Genomic DNA, 20673 nt, shown 5'->3' with positions numbered 1-20673 from the left:
GTTTAGTTTTTCTTCATTAAGTGCATTGTTTTTGATCTTTTCCTATTGCACATCATGTCACTCCTTACTCTTTCTCTCATTTGTCCAAATATCATTCAGTCAAGATTATCTATGTACATAATTTTAAGAATTATATAGTTCTATAAAGCTTGCTACAAAAAAAGCAGCCTCGAGATTGGTGTTTTTCAAACTGTGGAGTCGTGAAATTGATTTAGAGGGTCATGACCAAGCATTAAAAGAAAACAGGATAGAAACTTTTAGAGTGCATCCCACATAGTAAAGCCGTGTGGCTGACAGGGTCTTGGTGCTCTGGCCAGGCGTCAGGCCTGAGCCTCTGAGGTGGGAGAGCTGAGTTGAGGACATTGGACCACCAGAGATGTCCTGACCCCACATAATATCAATCAGCGAGAGCTCTCCCAGAGATCTCCATCTCAACACTAAGACCCAGCTTCACTCAACAACCAGCAAGCTCCAGTCTGGACACCCCATGCCAAACAACTAGCAAGACAGGAACACAACCCCACCCATTAGCAGAGAGGCTGCCTAAAATCTTAATAAGTTCACAGACACCCCAAAACACACCACCGGATGTGGTTCTGCCCACCAAAAAGACAAGATCCAGCCTCATCCAGCAGAACACAGGCACCAGTCCCCTCCACCAGGAAGCCTACATAACCTACTGAACCAACCTTACCCACTGGGGGCAGACACCAAAAACAACGGGAACTATGAACCTGCAGCCTGCGAAAAGGAGACCCCAAACACAGTAAAGCAAAATGAGAAGACAGAGAAACACATAGCAGATGAAGGAGCAAAGTAAAAACCCACCAGACCGAACAAATGAAGAAGAAATAAGCAATCTACCTGAAAAAGAATTCAGAGTAATGATAGTAAAGATGATCCAAAATCTTGGAAATAGAATGGAGAAAATACAAGAAAACGTTTAACAAGGACCTAGAAGAACTAAAGAGCAAACAAACAATGATGAACAGCAAAATAAATGAAATTTAAAATTCTCTAGAAGGAATCAATAGCAGAATAACTGAGGCAGAAGAACGGATAAGTGACCTGGAAGATAAAATAGTGGAAATAACTACTACAGAGCAGAATAAAGAAAAAAGAATGAAAAGAATTGAGGACAGTCTCAGAGACCTCTGGGACAACATTAAACACACCAACATTCGAATTATAGGGGTCCCAGAAGACGAAGAGAAAAAGAAAGGGACTGAGAAAATATTTGAAGAGATTATAGTGGAAAACTTCCTTAATATGGGAAGGGAAATAGTCAATCAAGTCCAGGAAGTGCAGAGAGTCCCAGGCAGGAAAATCCAAGGAGAAACACGTCAAGACACATACTAATCAAATTATCAAAAATTAAATACAAAGAAAAAATATTAAAAGCAGTAAGGGAAAAGCAACAAATAACATACAAGAGAATCCCCATAAGGTTAACAGCTGATCTTTCAGCAAAAACTCTGCAAGCCAGAAGGGAGTGGCAGGACATATTTAAAGTGATGAAAGGGAAAAACCTACAACCAAGATTACTCTACCTGACAAGGATCTCATTCAGATTTGAGGGAGAAATTAAAATCTTTACAGACAAGCAAAAGCTAAGAGAATTCAGCACCACCAAACTAGCTTTACAACAAATGCTAAAGGAACTTCTCTAGGCAGGAAACACAAGGGAAGGAAAGGACCTACAATAACAAACCCAAAACAATTAAGAAAATGGTAATAGGAACAAACATATCAATAATTACCTTAAATGTAAATGGATTAAATGCTTCAACCAAAAGACATAGACTGGCTGAATGGATACAAAAACAAGACCCATATATATGCTGTCTACAAGAGACCCACTTCAGACCTAGGGACACACAGACTGAAAGTGAGGGAATGGAAAGAGATATTCCATGCAAATGGAAATCAAAAGAAAGCTGGAGTAGCAATTCTCATATCAGACAAAATAGACTTTAAAGTAAATACTATTACAAGAGACAAAGAAGGACACTACATAATGATCAAAGGATCAATCCAAGAAAAAGATATAACAATTGTAAATATTTATGCACCCAACATAGGAGCATCTCAATACATAAGGCAAATGCTACAGCCATAAAAGGGGAAATTAACCATAACACAATAGTAGTAAGGGACTTTAACACCCCACTTTCACCAATGGACAGATCATCCAAAATGAAAATAAGGAAACACAAGCTTTAAATGACACATTAAACAAGATGGACTTAATTGATATTTATAGGACATTCTGTCCAAAACAACAGGATACACTTTCTTCTCAAGTGCTCGTGGAACATTCTCCAGGAGAGATCATATCTTGGGTCACAAATCAAGCCTTGGTAAATTTAAGAAAATTGAAATTGTATCAAATATCTTTTCTGACCACAAAGCTATGAATCTAGATATCAGTTAAAGGAAAAATCTGTAAAAAAATACAAACACATGGAGGCTAAACAATGCACACTAAATAACCAAGAGATCACTGAAGAAATCAAAGAGGAAATCAAAAAATACCTAGAAACAAATGAAGATGAAAACATGACGACCCAAAACCTATGGGATGCAGCAAAAGCAGTTCTAAGAGGGAAGTTTAGAGCAATACAATCCTACCTCAAGAAACAAGAAGCATCTCAAATAAACAACCTAACCTCACACCTAAAGCAATTAGAGAAAGAAGAACAGAAAAACCCCAAAGCTAGTAGAAGGAAAGAAATCATAAAAATCATATCAGAAATAAATGAAAAAGAAATGAAGGAAGCAATAGCAAAAATCAATAAAACTAAAAGCTGGTTCTTTGAGAAGATAAACAAAATTGATAAACCATTAGCCAGACTCATCAAAAAAAAAAAAGGAGAAAGACTCAAATCAACAGAATTTGAAATGAAAAAGGGGAAGTAACAACTGCCACTGCAGAAATACAAAGGATCATGAGAGATTACTACAAGCAACTCTATGCCAATAAAATGGACAACCTGGAAGAAATGGACAAATTCTTCGAAATGCACAACCTTCCGAGACTGAACCAGGAAGAAATAGAAAATATAAACAGACCAATCACAAGCACTGAAATTGAAACTGTGATTAAGAATCTTCCAACAAACAAAAGCCCAGGACCAGATGGCTTCACAGGCGAATTCTACCAAACATTTAGAGAAGAGCTAACACCTAACCTTCTCAAACTCTTCCAAAATATAGCAGAGGGAGGAACACTCCCAAACTCATTCTACGAGGCCAACATCAGCCTGATACCAAAACCAGACAAAGATGTCACAAAAAAAGAAAAATACAGGCCAATATCACTGGTGAACATAGATGCAGAAATCCTCAACAAAATACTAGCAAACAGAATCCAACACCATGATCAAGTGGGGTTTACCCCAGGAATGCAAGGATTGTTCAGTATATGCAAATCAATCAATGTGATACACCATATTAACAAATTGAAGGAGAAAAACCATATGATCATCTCAATAGATGCAGAAAAAGCTTTCGACAAAATTCACCACCCATTTATGATAAAACCTCTCCATAAAGTAGGCATAGAGGGACTCTACCTCAACATAATAAAGGCCATATATGACAAGCCCACAGCCAACATCGTTCTCAATGGTGAAAAACTGAAACCATTTCCTCTAAGATCAGGAACAAGACAAGGTTTCCCACTCTCACCACTGTTATTCAACATAGTTTTGGAAGTGTTAGCCACAGCAATCAGAGAAGAAAAAGAAATAAAAGGAATCCATATCGGAAAAGAAGAAGTAAAACTGTCACTGTTTGCAGATGACATGATACTATACATGGAGAATCCTAAAGATGCTACCAGAAAACTACTAGAGCTAATCAATGAATTTGGTAAAGTAGCAGGAAACAAAATTAATGCACAGAAATCTCTTGTTTTCCTATACACTAATGATGAAAAATCTGAAAGAGAAATTAAGGTAACACTCTGATTTACCATTGCGACAAAAAGAATAAAATACCTAGGAATAAACCTACCTAAAGAGACAAAAGACCTGTGTGCAGAAAACTATAAGACTCTGATGAAAGAAATTAAAGATGATACAAACAGATGGAGAGATATACCATGTTCTTGGATTGGAAGATCAACATTGTGAAAATGACTATACTACCCAAAGCAATCTACAGATTCAATGCCTTCCCTATCAAACTACCAATGGCATTTTTCACAGAACTAGAACCAAAAATTTTACAATTTGTATGGAAACAGAAAAGACCCCAAATAGCCAAAGCAATCTTGAAAGAGAAAAATGGAGCTGGAGGAATCAGGCTTCCTGACTTCAGACTATACTACAAAGCTACAGTAATCAAGACAGTATGGTACTGGCACAAAAACAGAAATATAGATCAATGGAACAAGATAGAAAGCCCAGAGATAAACCCATGCATATATGGTCACCTTATTTTTGATAAAGGAGGCAAGAATATACAATGGAGAAAAGACAGCCTCTTCAATAAGTGGTGCTGGGAAAACTGGACAGCTACATGTAAAAGAATGAAATTAGAACACTCCCTAGCACCATACACAAAAATAAACTCAAAATGGATGAAAGACCTAAATGTAAGACCAGACACTATAAAATTCTTAGAGGAAAACACAGGAAGAACACTCTATGACATAAATCACTGCAAGATCCTTTTGACCCACCTTCTAGAATAATGGAAATAAAAACAAAAATAAACAAATGGGACCTAATGAAACTTCAAAGCTTTTGCACAGCAAAGGAAACCATAAACAAGACGAAAAGACAACCCTCAGAATGGGAGAAAATATTTGCAAACGAAGCAACTGACAAAGCATTAATCTCCAAAATATACAAGCAGCTCATGCAGCTCAATATCAAAAGAGCAAACAACCCAATCCAAAAATAGGCAGAAGACCTAAATAGACATTTCTCCAAAGAAGACATACAGATTGCCAACAAACACATGAAAGGATGCTCAGCATCACTAATCATTAGAGAATGCAAATCAAAACTACAATGAGGTGTCACCTCACACCGGTCAGAATGGCCATCATCAAAAAAAATCTACAAACAATAAATGCTGGGGAGGGTGTGGAGAAAAGGGAACCCTTTTGCACTGTTGGTGGGAATGTAAATTGATACAGCCACTATGGAAACAGTATGGAGTTTCCTTATAAAACTAAAAATAGAACTACCATATGACCCAGCAATCCCACTACTGGGCATATACCCTGAGAAAACCATAATTCAAAAAGATACACGTACCACAATGTTCATTGCAGCTCTATTTACAATAGCCAGGACATGGAAGCATCCTAAGTGTCCATCGACAGATGAATGGATAAAGAAGATATGACATATATATAGAATGGAATATTACTCAGCCATAAAAAGAAACATAATTGAGTTATTTATAGTGAGGTAGATGGACCTAGAGTCTGTCATACAGAGTTAAGTACGTCAGAAAGAGAAAAACAAATACCGTATGCTAACACATTTATATGGAATCAAAAAAAAAATGGCTCTGAAGAACCTAGGGGCAGGACAGGAATAAAGACGCAGACATAGAGAATGGACTTAAGGACACGGGGAGGTGGTAAGCTGGGACGAAGTGAGAGAGTGTCATTGACATATACACTACCAAATGTAAAATAGATAGCTAGTGGGAAGCAGCTGCATAGCAGAGGGAGATCAGCTCGGTGCTTTGTGACCACCTTGAGGGGTGGGATAGGGAGTGTGGAAGGGAGACGTAAGAGGGAGGGGATATGGGGATATATGTATACATATAGCTGATTCACTTTGTTATACAGCAGAAACAAACACACCATTGTAAAACAATTATACTCCAATAAAGATGTTTTTAAAAAAAAAAAGCAGCCTCTTGCTTGATCCTCCTCTCAGCTTCTCCAGAGGCAAACGTTTCAAATGTTTTAGCCAATTACTTGATATTTATTGTCATGACTGTAAATGTTTATATTGCTACCTGTTGATCTCTAAAATTTTAGGTAGACAGAGTAAACTTACTACTATGAAAAATAAGAATTTAGCTCTGTTTTATCTTCCCTGTCCACACCACATCCACCTACTCTTCCTCTACCTATCCCTCCTCCCATAGTTATATGGTAGTTTGATTAGTTTTTAATTCAGTATTTGTATTAATATGTTTATATAAACACTATTCACAGGTGAGCCATATAGTAAATATCTTGTGGTTACTTTCTTTTTTCTGTGCAATTTTTTCTCTCTTTGTATTAAAATTATCTTTTTAAAATTTATTTGCTTGTTTTGTTAAAAAAGTATATTGCTGATTCAACCCTAAACTCTGCCAGATGTCTAAATATCCTCTCCATAATTTTGGATACACCAGGTATTCTATCAGCTTTATCTTCTTGAAGAAATATACCTTAGAGTATTCTGATATTATTTCATATGGATTTGTTGCCCTCTACGTCTTGTGTGCACCTGTCATCTTGGGATTTCTCTTCATTAACATTCTGGAAATTTTTCACTTTTCTCACCTGTATCAGATTCTGTACTCATATTTGATTGACAATTTGGGTATAGAATGGAAATAATTTTCCTCAGAATTTTTCTATTTTCCAGTTTTCAATGTTGTTGTTGAAGTCCAAAATTCTTTTGATTACCGACCTTTTTATGCAACTAATTTGTTTTCTTTGCAATCTTATAGGATTTCTTTACCTCTAGTGTTCTGAAATTTCATGATGATATGCCTTGAAATAGGTTTCTTTGCAACAGTTGTGCTGGGTATGGTATACTGTGATTCTGGGAAATTTAAACAATTTGTTGATGACTTCCTTTTCTCTATTTTTCTCTTCTCTCTGGAACGCTTATTACTTGAATACTTGACATCCTGAATGGATTCTCCTTTTTTTTTTTTTTACCTTTTTCTCTTGCCTTTTTGGGAGATTTACTTAACTTTATCTTCCAGCCCTTGTATTTAGGTTTTCATTTGTACTTTTTAAATTTCCAAGAACTTTTTCCCCCCTCTGAATGTATTTTATTATAACATCCTCTTCTTGATTTATGGACATTCCTGTTGTTCCATGGACATAATATCTTCTATTGTGCTAAAGATGATATTTTAAAAATTTTCTTTTACATTCATACTGTTTCCTCCAAGTTATTTTTGTCTTATGTGGTTTTCCTTTTAGAGGCATCCTCCAAATGTCTGGTGATCTTTGGTTGTCTGCCTGTGTTTGAGAATAATGAACTAAAAAGCTGTTTGGAAGTTCTGAAACTGAGAATGGAACTAGTTGACTATGGACTGAACACTGTAGAGTAGTGGTTCTTAACCAGAGGTGATTTGGGGATTTTTTTCCCTTCTCTCCTCTTTCCCCTAGGAACATTTGGCAACATCTGGAGATGTTTTTTGGTCATTACAACTAGTGTTACTAGCATTAAGTGATTAGAGGCTGGGGATGCTTCTGTTGACTGAAAAAAAATACACAACCTAAAAGTAGAGAACTGTGTTTTATTTGGGGCTTTACTGAGACTTAAGCCCAGGATATAGCTTCTCAGATAACTCTGAGGGACTGTTCCAAAGAGGTAAGGGATATATAGGAATTTTTGCAAAAAACCCAAGTAATCGAATATCAAAAGATTACAGCTGATTAAAGAAAACCCAGACATCTCAAGTTAATGAATTTAGTGGTTTTCTATGTATGGGAAGATGCAAGAGTTTGAGCTTAATGAAATTATTCCTTTGATATGCACCTTAACTATCTAGGGCCAGTATCCTGTTTTTCTCCATCCTGAATCCCCTCAAAGTGCACCATGTGGGTGGCTGCAGTGGCTGATGGCTTGATGGCCTCAACATTCTTTGTTTACTGATATGGCAGGTGACATTCTTTGTCCACACTTCTAGATATCCTACAATGCACGGGACAGCCCCCCTCAGAGAATTATCTGTCCCCAAATGCCAGTACTGCTGAGGTCGAGATACCCTGCTGTAGGGTGATCTGGTGGCTTGTTTGCCTAGAAGACCCTTGATATCACCATCTTTAGGGTTTTTCCCCTTTCAAGATGGTCAGTGTATTCAAAGAAGAAACTAAGCTTGCTTGCCAGAGTTTCAGGTATGTAATGAGACAAAAGAACTGGAGTTCTCTTTATTCAGTGGTAATTGTCCTGTAACCCTCCCTCTTCATTTTCCAAATAATACTCTTACCTTCTGTTGTGTTTTGAATGCCCTAATCCAGAGACCTTTGCGTTTAACCCTCTCTGGTGAATTGTTAGTCTTCTGCTGGAGTGGGAGAAGATCAATATCTGGCCATGTGAAAATATATGGCTGTGTGAAGGGAATCTAGGTATCTGATTACCACTTAAACAGACTTTTAACCAATCGTTTATTTTCAGTTTTACTCTTACCTTCACTTTTAGAGGTAACTAAATGCCACTAATTTATGAGCATTTGGAGGTTTTGTGTTATCAATTGGCTTGTTTCTTGGCTTTTTCCTTCTGGCTTAGGATTCAGCCTTTTCAGATCTGCTAAGTTCATTAGCTTCCCAGCTTCCAAAATTTTATTGCAGTTGGTTCTTTTCCTGTTCTTCTTGTTATTATGGATTTATGATGTTTTAAGAATTCCTTTAGTTTTAATGGGATTTTTGAAGGCTGCCATCATTATCTGAAAGTTTCAAAGTTTATTTTGAATTCTAATTTTGTCTCTGGTATAGAAGTTGTTTTTTTTTTCCTGCATAGATATTACTGATAATCACATACCCACTCCCATGCATGATTCTAATCGTTTATGTTATTAATTTTTTCTGGATCTTTGCTGATTTTGTACTAGTTCTATTACTGAGGAAGGAGCATTGCCTTGAAATATAATTGTGGATTTGTCTATTTCTCCTTTAAGTTTTGTCAGGTTTTGGTTCATGCATTTTGAAGCTCTGTTAGTTGCATTCATATTTAGGATATTTATATCTTCTTGGCAAATTGGCTCTTTTATCATTATGTAATGTATATGTAATTACTGGTAATTTTCTTTGCTCTGCAGTTTACTTTTTCTAATATTAATATAACCACTTCAGTTTTCTTTTGATTAGTGTTTACATGGTATATATTTTCCATCCTTTTCTTTTAACCTTCTTATATCATCATATTTGAAGTATTTTGTAAACCACATAGAGTTGGGTGATGATTTTATATTCATTCTTATAATCCCTGTTTTTTAATTGGAGTGTTTAAGCCATTTATACTAAATGTGATTAGTTATATGTTCAGTTATAGGTAACTGTATTATTATTTCTTTTCTATTTTTTCCTCTCTTTTTCAACCATTTTCTGCCTTCTTTTTTGGGAACTTTGAAAAAAATTCTTTAAAAACTTACCTATGTGTATTTTCACCATATCTCTGCATTTTCAGTGGTTGTTCTAAGGATTACAATATACATATTTAACCTTAAAGTATACCAAAATAAATATTTTACCACTTCAAGTGGAATATAGAAATTTTACCATTGTATAGGTCTTTTACCTTCTGATTTTATGTTCTGATTTTCTTATGTATTATGACTACGTACATTGAAAACACCATTAGATAATATTTCTAAGTTTTGCTTTCAATGATCAAACATATTTTAAAATCTAAAGAGGAGAAGCATAGTCTTATATTTAACCAAATCTTTACCATTATATATTTCTCTTCTTTCATTTTTGACCACCTATCACATGTGAAGAGCAAAGAAAACCTCAATTTGCATGGGAAAAGACAATCAATAGATGCAAGACCAAGATGAAGAAGATGTTGAAATTGCCTGACAAAAAATTCCAGTATCATTCTCTATGGAGAACTGCTTTTAATCATTTTTTTTAAAGAGCAGATCTACTAGAAATGAATTAGCTTAATTTTTCTTCATCTAAGAATATCTTTATTCTCTATAATTTCTGAAGGATATTTTTATTGGATATAGGATTCTGGGTTGCCAGTTATTTTTCTTTCAGTACTTTATTTATTTGTTTATTTTATTATTATTATTTTTTAAATATTTATTTGGTTACACCGGGTCTTGGTTGCGGCACGTGGGCTCCTTAGTTGCAGCAGGAGAGCTCCTTAATTGTGACATGTGAGCTCCCAGTTGCTAGATACACGTGGGATCATACTCCTAGGTAAGGGATAAAACCCAGAACTTCTGCATCGGGAGCACCAGGTCTCACAAACTGGGCTAGCAGGAAGGTTCGTCGCTAGGTCTATTTTTATCACAGGAATATCAGCCTTGTTTATTCCCACAAGGCTTCAAAAAATTGAGGCAGGGCTTCCCTGGTGGCGCAGTGGTTGAGAATCTGCCTGCCAATGCAGGGGACACGGGTTTGAGCCCTGGTCTGGGAAGATCCCACATGCCGCGGAGCAACTAGGCCCGTGAGCCACAATTGCTGAGCCTGCGCATCTGGAGCCTGTGCTCCGCAACAAGAGAGGCCACGATAGTGAGAGGCCCGCGCACCGCGATGAAGAGTGGCCCGCACTTGCCACAACTAGAGAAAGCCCTCGCACAGAAACGAAGACCCAACACAGCCAAAATAAATAAATAAATAATTAATTAAAAAAAAAAAATTGAGGCAACAGTCATGCTTTCCCCACCCCCCATTTGAATCTTTAGTAAAGCACAAAAGATTCATTTGATTATGAAGAGAAGCACAAGTATGGATTCTTTCAGCACTTTAAAATGTTGTTCCTTTTACTTTTGACTTCCACAGTTTCTGAAGAGAAATCTGATGTTATCCAAATAATAAAATACATTGTTTTTATCTGACTGCTTTCAAGGTACTTTCTTCTTTCTTTAGTTTTTAGCCATTTGATTATGATGTGTTTGGGAGTGTATTTTTTGAGTTTATCCTATAGGGTTCACTGAGCTTCTTGAATCTGTCTTTTGCCAAATTTGGAAACTTTTGCCATTATAACTTCAAACATTTGTTCTGCACTACACTCTCTCCTGTCTTTTTGAGACTCCAGTGACACAAATGTTAGCCCTCTTTGAGATTGTCCCACAGGTCCTTGACACTTCGTTCATTTTGTTTTCATTCTTATTTACCTCTACTGTTCAGACTGAATAATTTCTATTTATACATCTTCAGTTCCATGAACTATTCCTCTGACATCTCCATTATGTTATTAAACCTATCTGGTGAGTTTTGTTTTGTCTTGTTTTTTACTTTGATTATTATATTTTTAAGTTTTAAACTTTCCATTTTTGGAAATGTTTAAATGATCAAGTGGGATTTATCCCAGAGATGCAAGGATTCTTCAGTATATGCAAATCAATCAATGTGATACACCATATTAACAAATTGAAGAATAAAAACCATATGAACATCTCAATAGATGCAGAAAAAGCTTTTGACAAAATTCAACAACCATTTATGATAAAAACTCTCCAGAAAATGGGCATAGAGGGAACCAACCTCAACATAATAAAGGCCATATATGACAAACCCACAGCAAACATCATTCTCAATGGTGAAAAACTGAAAGCATTTCCTCTAAGATCAGGAACAAGACAAGGATGTCCACTCTCGCCACTATTATTCAACATAGTTTTGGAAGTCCTTGCCACAGCAATCAGAGAAGAAAAAGAAATAAAAGGAATCCAAATTGGAAAGGAAGAAGTAAAACTGTCACTGTTTGCAGATGACATGATACTATATGCATAGATAATCCTAAAGATACCACCAGAAAACTACTAGAGCTAATCAATGAATTTGGTAAAGTTGCAGGATACAAAATCAATGCCCAGAAATCTCTTGCATTCCTATACACTAACAATGAAAGATTAGAAAGAGAAATTAAGGAAACAATCCCATTCACCATTGCAACAAAAAGAATAAAATACCTAGGAATAAACCTACCTAAGGAGGTAAAAGATGTGTACTCAGAAAACTATAAGACGCTGATGAAAGAAATCAAAGGTGACACAAACAGATGGAGAGATATACCATTTTCTTGGACTGGAAGAATCAATACTTTGAAACTGACTACACTACACAAAGCAATCTACAGATTCAGTGCAATCCCTGTCAAATTACCAATGGCATTTTTTACAGAACTAGAACAAAAAAATCTTAAACTTTGTATGGAGACACAAAAGACCCCGAACAGCCAAAGCAATCTTGAGGGAAAAAAACGGAGCTGGAGGAATCAGACTCCCTGACTTCAGACTATAGTGCAAAGCTACAGTAATCAAGACAATATGTTACTGGCATAAAAACAGAAACATAGATCAATGGAACAGGATAGATAGCCCAGAGATAAACCCACGCACCTATGGTCAACTAATCTATGACAAAGGAGGCAAGGATATACAATGGAGAAAAGACAGTCTCTTCAATAAGTGGTGCTGGGAAAACTGGACAGCTACATGTAAAAGAATGAAATTAGAACACTCCCTAACACCATACACAAAAATAAACTCAAAATGGATTAAAGACCTAGATGTAAGACCAGAAACTATAAAACTCTTAGAGGAAAACATAGGAAAAACACTCTTTGACATAAATCACAGCAAGATCTTTTTGACCCACCTTCTAGAATAATGGAAATAAAAACAAAAATAAACAAATGGGCCCTAATGAAACTTAAAAGTTTTGCACAGAAAAGGAAACTATAAACTAGATGAAAAGACAACCCTCAGAATGGGAGAAAATATGTGCAAATGAATCAACGGACAATGGATTAATCTCCAAAATATATAAACAGCTCATGAAGCTCAATATTAAAAAAACAAACAGCCCAATTAAAAAATGGGCATAAGACCTAAATAGACATTTTCCCAAAGAAGACATAGAGATGGGCAAAAGGCACATGAAAAGCTGCTCAACATCGCTAATTATTACAGAACTGCAAATCAGAGCAGTTTTTAATGCTAATTTAGCTCTACTACTAAGGCAGCATTCTTCAGATGAGTCTACTAGATTCCCATATATTATGAGATCTTTCTGCTCTGGCAGGTGAGATCACAAATTATTCTCAATTCTCAGTGAAATACAGGAATTGTTCTACTTACAAGTTTCTGGTAATTCTTTCCTTGTTCTTGGGTCATATCCTCTCATGTATGTGCAGATCAATACTCACCCAAAGTTCAAGTGGACCCCTCTGCTGATCTCCAGAGCTCAGCTGTTCTCTCTGCTCTCATATTCTAGCCTCTTTGGCCTTTCTGATCTCTTATCTCTTATCTCTACTCATTCATACCAGCGGGCTCTGTTCAAGTTTTACTTTCCTGTGCTGTCGCATGGAAACTCTGTCTAGACAGTAAGCTGGTGCAGTGGTAGGGTTCAGCTCATTTGTTACCCTTCTTTAAAGGACTACTGTCCTGTGCTGCCTATTGTCCAATGTCTGAAAACTGTTCTTTCTCACATATTTTGTCCAGTGTTTTAGTTGCTTAAGGTTAGAGCGTAAAGTTAGTTCCTATTACAGTGTTTTGGCCCAAAACAGAAATGTCAAAGATTTTTTTTTTAACCCCCTTTCTCTTTGATAGATAGCACTTAGAGATCAATGTCATCATCTTTAAGGATTTCTAGACTTCTAATACATAAAACTAACACAGTGTTATATGTCAATTAAAAAAATAAATTAATTTTTAAAAATCTCCAGACCTTTAAAATCCAAATATTTTCCTTCAATTGTTCATTGTAATATAGACTAAGCTAAGAAACTTTTCTTTTTATCTAAATGAAATGCCTTCATAGTCAAGATTGTATTGCTACTCTGTTGGAAGTCTCTTGTTTTCTTCAATTTTATAGGAGCTTGACAATCTCATGGAGTTGTTTTGAAGGATCAAGCATTATAACATTTGAAATACTTTAAAATGTGTTATTCAAATGTAAGGTACTATTCTGAGCCATGAGATGAATTTTGTAAATGAATCCCCAATTGGGATGTTGTTTTAATAAGTTTCTAAAAATGTTATTTTATATATATTTTCCCCCCACAAGTACTAGGAATCTTTAGGAGAGTAATTATTTTACTTTCTTACTTTAGCAGAGTATCATTTTACTTATGAAGTATTATAACTTTATAAATAAAAAATTTCCCTTTACAACTTCCTCATAGATCTGCATCCTCATAACTAAGGAGTTTGTATCTGAATTGGCTTATTAGTCTATTATCTTTCTGAATTGGGAAAGAGTAGGGAATGAGAACCATGCACTTCAGTAAGCTATCATTTTAGATTCAGGATTACTATGAATAGCTTTGGATGGAAGTATTTAACTATATTAAACCAGAAGATTATATTTAACCTAGTTAATAGTTAATCTTTTGGTCATCAGCTCTGTTAGTTTTTTCAAGTTATTAACTTCGTCTTATGTATTTAAGCAACTGATAATTTCTTGAACAGCTTTCATGAGGACTTAGGTATTATTTTTTAAAAAGCATTACAAATTGTACAGGTAAATGAAATAATGGAATATGTTTCTCTTGCTTAGCAATTATAAAAGGAACAGCCTTGGATGAAGCTACTTCAAGAAAGTTATCATATGTATTAGGATGCTATCCACAATATACGAAGAAAAGCATTTTATCTTCCAGACTATCTGAATTGTCATTATCCCAAAAGTTAAATACAAAGAGCCTCCAAAATCATACAATTATGAAGGGGAATGATGACCTTGAATTTAAAAAATCAAAAAATATTTTGCAAATAAGAAAATTCCAGGATGAGGTTGACAGCAGTGATGTAGAATTCCAGGAACCATATTCAAAGGATGGCATAAACTTCAAGAGAAGTTCAGAGAAGGTTGAAATTCATGACTCAAAGTCTAAACCACAAAACTTGAAGAGTGTTACAAGCCTCAAAAAGTCCCTGGATAAAAGTGATATTTTTAGTATCCCAAAACTTCAGAAGCCAGCTGTGAGAAGGCGCGCCAGCCTTCTAAAACATGTTTTATCTAAGGAAAAAACTGCAATTAATGCTCTGGGTCAGTATCATATATGTAAGTCAACATCTAGATCTTTGAATCATTACAGAAATGAGCTGAATTAAGCAGTTATTAGATAGTTGCAGGCATTTCAATTGTTAGTACTCTGGGTAACCACCACTTCTGGTATGTAGACCAATGGATACAATATTGTAGTTTTGATGGTAGTTCCCTTCCAGATGCTCCCTTTTGTGGGGGCCTAGCTTTGGCTGAGAAGCTTATTCAGTGATTAATTGGAGTCACTCAAGTTCCCTAGAAAGTAGAGGGCCTGTTTTCATTTGGAAATGCTCTTTTTTGGTCATTTATTTAACCAAGTATGTATGAAGTCTATGTGAAATTTTTGCTCAGAGTTCCATAATTTAAATTTATGATATCCATAGTACTTCAGATATTATCTCTTATGGATGTGGGAATATCAAGAGAAAATAATTAATACTCTACGTCTCAGATCCCCAAGGCTTTATTGTATTCCTCAAAGATGAGCAGTGGCTTCCCAACCAGTATATATTTTCCCCTCTGTGCTGCTTATATCATAGAAGTACTGTGTAGGGAACCCAGTTAAACACTCTTTCCTGTAGGCCTCAGCTGAAGTTACTTAAGTTATATTTATTTTCTTTAAAGAAACTTACTGGCCTTTAAAAAAAATTGTATTTAGTACTGAATGTAATTGTTAAAGTGAATGCTTTGTGAATAATTAGTGCTTCTTATACACTAACGCATACTTTAAATAACTCAGTTGAAAAAAGAGTGTGATCTATTAAGGAGGCATACAGATGTTTATTCCGATTCCTTTACCAATGCTCTGCTTTTACTCTGTGCCTCATTTCTATTTCTGAGATTTTTGTACTTCAATAAGAATTAAAGCCCTGGTTAAAGGAATAATGGAGTAATAGGCATTTAGCCAATGGGTAGAATAGGGCTGTGGAAAAAAGTGGTTATCTACCTTGCTGGTGTCACTAAAATAAAATGATGTCACCTACCACTGCCACACTTAATGTTCTGTATATAGAGAAGTATGAAATAGCTTATCTCGTATAACTTCTCCAAATAAATTGATGGTGATTGAGCAGCTATGAAATGTGACTGTCACTTGATTTACGTTCAAAAAACATTTTTAAATTTTCATTATGAAATAATTTTAAATTCATAAGAATTATACAAAAATACAATAAAAACATTTCTGCATACTCTTCATCTAGTGTTCCCAAGTGTTAAGATCTTATATAACCACAGTACAATGATCTAAACCAGGAAATTAACACTCATACAACAGTATTTACTAATCTAAGGGCCTTATTCAAAATTTGTCAGTTTTTCCATTAATGTCCTTTTTCTTATCCAGGATCTCATCCAGGACCACATATTACATTTAGCTGTCATGTGTCCTTAGTCTCCTTCAGTCTGGGATGGTTTTTCAATCTTTCATGACCTTGACACTTTGGAAGAGTATTGACTTGTTGTTTTGTACAATGTCCCTCGTTTTGGGTTTCCTTATATTTCTTCATGAATAAGTTCAGGGTATGCATTTTGGCCAGAATACAACACAGGAGATATTTTGTCCATCTCAGTACATAATATTAGGAGGCTCGTGATGGCCATGTGTGTCTGCTAGGATTTTATAATTTTGAAGGTTGTGAACTGAAAACATGGTAGGGTAAAGTGATAGGAAGGGAAAGAACTCTCAATTTTTGTTTGAAATCTTGGAATTTAAACAAAGCACATTGATGTTTTGATCTCTTGGACTCATTCATTATATTTTAATCAGAACCAAGCTGCATTGGTTGGGCCACTAGAACAGGCTGTTCTTCCAAACAAGTAGTTTATAAATGTTTATAGAATTTCAAGACAGTTTTGTGTTTGAGCTATAAGAGAAAGATTAAGTGTAATGTAAGATACAACAGAAATATGGACAGAAAAGCAGTCCTTCTGTAAGGTGATATTAAGTAAATAAAACTTGATTTCTGATTACTAGATAAAGATTTTAGCTGCCAATTATTGCTTAAGACACATAAATTATGTTGCTGAATAGTCCCCCACATTTTGTATACTTAGGAAATGTCTGTGAAGCTATCAATAAACTCTGAGAAAATTACATTGATACAGAAGAACCTCAGTCCATTTTGCATTCAGTAGGAATTACTTTATCAGATAAAGAGTTCAAGAAGATTGTGACAGACACTACTAGAAATGGTGAGAGACTGATAATACCAAATGTTTTGAAAATATTAGATACTTTTATGTGAGTATTAAATGTTGGAGTAAATTCTCTCAACTAGGAATGGAATGGAATGGGCCATTCTAAAGAAGATTCAGAAAGAACAAATATAAAAATTGTAAGTAGTTATATATAAAATAGATAACTCATAAGGACCTACTGTATAGCACAGGAAACTCTACTCAATACTCTGTAATGACCTATATGGGAAAAGAATCTAAAAAAGAGTGGATATATGTATATGGATAACTGATTCACTTTGCTGTACAGCAGAAACTAACACGACATTATAAATCAACTATGTTCCAATAAATTTTTTTTTAAATTGGGATTAGTAAAAAACAATTCCTGGGAAGTTTGACCTAATGGATTGGTTTGGAGGGGCTAGGTCTTTCATATCTCAGAACTGTTTCTGTAAGGTTCTTCATTACTATTCCTAGCTATGCCTTCTAGTGTGAGACAGGTACTGGGGAAAGCTTATCTAGCTGTAGAATAGAGGTTCAGGTAGCAAGACTACAATACCCAAGAGGTTCAAAAATCTCTAAGTCAATAGCATAGGGGTCCAAGGAGAAATAATTGGAGATTCTAAAATGTAGAACGAGTACTGTACCTAGGAATTTAGGGCTAAGGGAATTTAGGGCTTTTAACCAAGGCAGGCAGTTAGCATCTATAAATTAAATAGCATATCCCACTCACCAACCTAAGTTCAGGGCAGAGTTTAAGTTTCTAAGAAAGATTCTTTTTTTTTCTTTTTAATAAATTTATTTATTTATTTATGGCTGCACTGGGTCTTCGTTGCTGTGTGAGTGCTTTCTCTAGTTGTGGCGAGCAGGGGCTACTCTTCGTTGCAGTGCACGGGCTTCTCATTGCTGTGGCTTCCCTTGTTGTGGAGCACGAGCTCTAGGTGCGCGGGCTTCAGTAGTTGTAGCACGCAGGCTCAGTAGTTGTGGTGCACGGGCTTAGTTGCTCCACGGCATGTGGGATCTTCCCGGACCAGGGCTCGAACCCATGTCCCCTGCCTTGGCAGGCGGATTCCTAACCACTGTGCACCAGGGAAGTCCCTAAGAAAGACTCTTGTATTAGAGAAGTTGTTTTATCATTAAGTAAGAATTGTCCACAGCAAAAGTTCAGTTAAGGAGAGGGCAGAGGCAACAGTTTGGGAAAAGACTGACAGAAATAACATTAGAAGTGAATTATTAGAACCTGAGCAAAATTCCTTAGTTAAGGCAAATAAGAAAGAATATTTGATTTTAAAAAAAATCTAAGAAATAGAGATCAGAGTAATGGTTACCGGGGGTAAGAGTTGGCGGTAGAACAAAATGGGTAAAGGGGATCAATTGTATGATGATAGATGGAAACTTAATTTTTGGTAGTGAGCACACTGTAGTGTATACAGAAGTAGAAATATAATGTTGTACACATGAGACATATAATGTTAATGTTGTACACATGAGACATATAATGTTAAAGACATATAATGTACACATGAGACATATAAATGTTAATGTTAAAGACATATAATGTTGTACACATGAGACATATAATGTTTGTAATGTCAATACAAAATAAATTTTAAAAAATCTAAAAAGTAGATGCCACTATAATTATTCAGCCCTTTCTTCTGCTTATCAGGATTAGTATGATCACTGTGGAGGGTTTGTATGTAAAAATAGGTAGTTATTTGGACCAGATGGATACTAAGGGTAAGGATGGGGATACTTGGGTTTGTCAGGGCTGGTTAGCATTGTCAAAGTGTCTTAGTGGACGGCATATTGATTTGACTGGGTTTTCATGATGATGTGAAATAGACTTCTTAACTTTCTCATGGTCTACCTCTATGGGCACCTTTCCTTTTTCCTGTATCTATCAAGAACTGAGTACCTAACCCAGTCCTTTGCACTTTATAATAAACATTGAAAAAGCAGGGACTGTGTCCTACTTATTTTTGTATCCTTGGGGCCTAGCATAGTTCTTGGCACTAATACACTGTCAGTAATTGCTGAAAGGAAATGAACTGACCTAATTTAGAAAGACTCATCTAGGGAGACAAGATAAGAAGAAGAAATAGGATGATGATTAAGTAAAGGATAAGCATTTTTTCATAGTTGTATTAAAATGTGTATTTACCTTTTATACAGAAGTATAATAGAATGTATAATCTAAACTTTTCTTTTACAGAAAATGGAATGGTGAAGTTAGATGATGTTGTGCATGCTCTCTCCAAAGAGCAAAATCTTCCTGGATACGATGGTAGGTAGGAAATTTATTTTAAAATCATCTGGGGGAAAGAGCAGTTAGGTTGAGGAGAATTAGGTTCAACTGAACTGAGTTTGCTTTTTGTATAGATACTTAATAGTTCCAAAACCCTTTAGCAAGCCATTTGCCAGTTTTTTTAAAAACTTGGTATATCAGGGTAATAACAGCTAAATTGCTTAGTTCACAGAGTTGTTATGTGGATTTTATGAACTGGAGAGTGCTATATAAATGTACAGTAATAGTAATGATAATGAGGAAGTCAAATAGGTAATTAGCTCCATTATTAGCAATTGACGGGTGATTTCATTTTTAATTTTTATAAGGAACTTGTTTGAATGAAATACTTGTTTGGTTTATCTTTGTTTTAGAACATTTTATAAAACAGTTCTATTGAGGTAAAATCTACATACATAAAATCACCCATGCACTGATTTATATTATAGAGTCACACCACAATCTAGTTTTTCTTACTTGCAATGTTTTTATTTTTTATACAAATAATTAAATATTTTTTCTGTGATATTAAAAAGAAATGAAAGTTTTATGAAGGCTTGCTGTTTATTTCCTTCTGTTTATTCATATACTTTAAAAAAGATGAGCTTTCTCTCGCTTCCCAAAAGATTTCTCTTATAAGAAAAAAGTAATCCAAAGGAAGAAACTTTCTTTTATACCTAGATGAAGAATCTCATGTTAAAAACTGCATTAGCATTTGTCATTTCTGATGAATGTAAATGTTTAAGTCTCTGGATTTCTTGAAGATACTATTAGTAAATCGATTTCTTGAATGCTTCACCATGCAATCATTCATTCACCAACTCAGTCATTCTTTCATTGCTATTTTGTGAAGTAGTGTCTTGGTCACAGCTGTCTCTTCCTCTTTTTTCCCCATTATACTATTTTAAAATTTTATTTCAAATTGTGGGAACTAACACATATCATGGAATTTACCATCTTAACCATTTCTAAGTGTACAGTTCAGTAATGTTAGTGTTAAGTGCATTCACATTGTTGTGCAACCAATCTCTACAACTTTTTATCTTGCAAAACTGAAACTCTGTACCGGTTAAATAAAAATTACCCATCCTTGCCCCTCCAGTTCTGGCAACCATCATTCTACTTTCTGTTTCTGTGAAGTCGTCCACTTGAGATACCTTAGTAGAATCATACAGTATTTGTCTTTTTGTGACTGGCTTATTTCACTTATCATAATGCCCCCAAGAGCTGTCAGAATTTTCTTCCTTTTTCATGCTAAATAATATTCCATTGTATGTGT

The 20673-nt window shown here is 35.3% G+C and overlaps 1 protein-coding gene across 1 annotated transcript in view; it reads left to right on the top strand.

Moving 5' to 3' along the window:
- The window catches only part of EFCAB13 (EF-hand calcium binding domain 13), a 117477-nt gene that overhangs the window by 51856 nt on the left and 44948 nt on the right, over positions 1-20673 (top strand). The window contains 3 exon segments of the mRNA XM_068531738.1: positions 14438-14929; positions 16982-17119; positions 19323-19394. Coding sequence (XP_068387839.1) covers positions 14438-14929; positions 16982-17119; positions 19323-19394 — 702 coding nt within the window.

The sequence above is a fragment of the Eschrichtius robustus genome, chromosome 20, assembly GCF_028021215.1.
Source record: "Eschrichtius robustus isolate mEscRob2 chromosome 20, mEscRob2.pri, whole genome shotgun sequence".
NCBI classification, from domain to species: domain Eukaryota; kingdom Metazoa; phylum Chordata; class Mammalia; order Artiodactyla; family Eschrichtiidae; genus Eschrichtius; species Eschrichtius robustus.
Note: the sequence above shows the minus strand (reverse complement) of the source record. Positions and strands in the feature narration are given on the sequence as shown.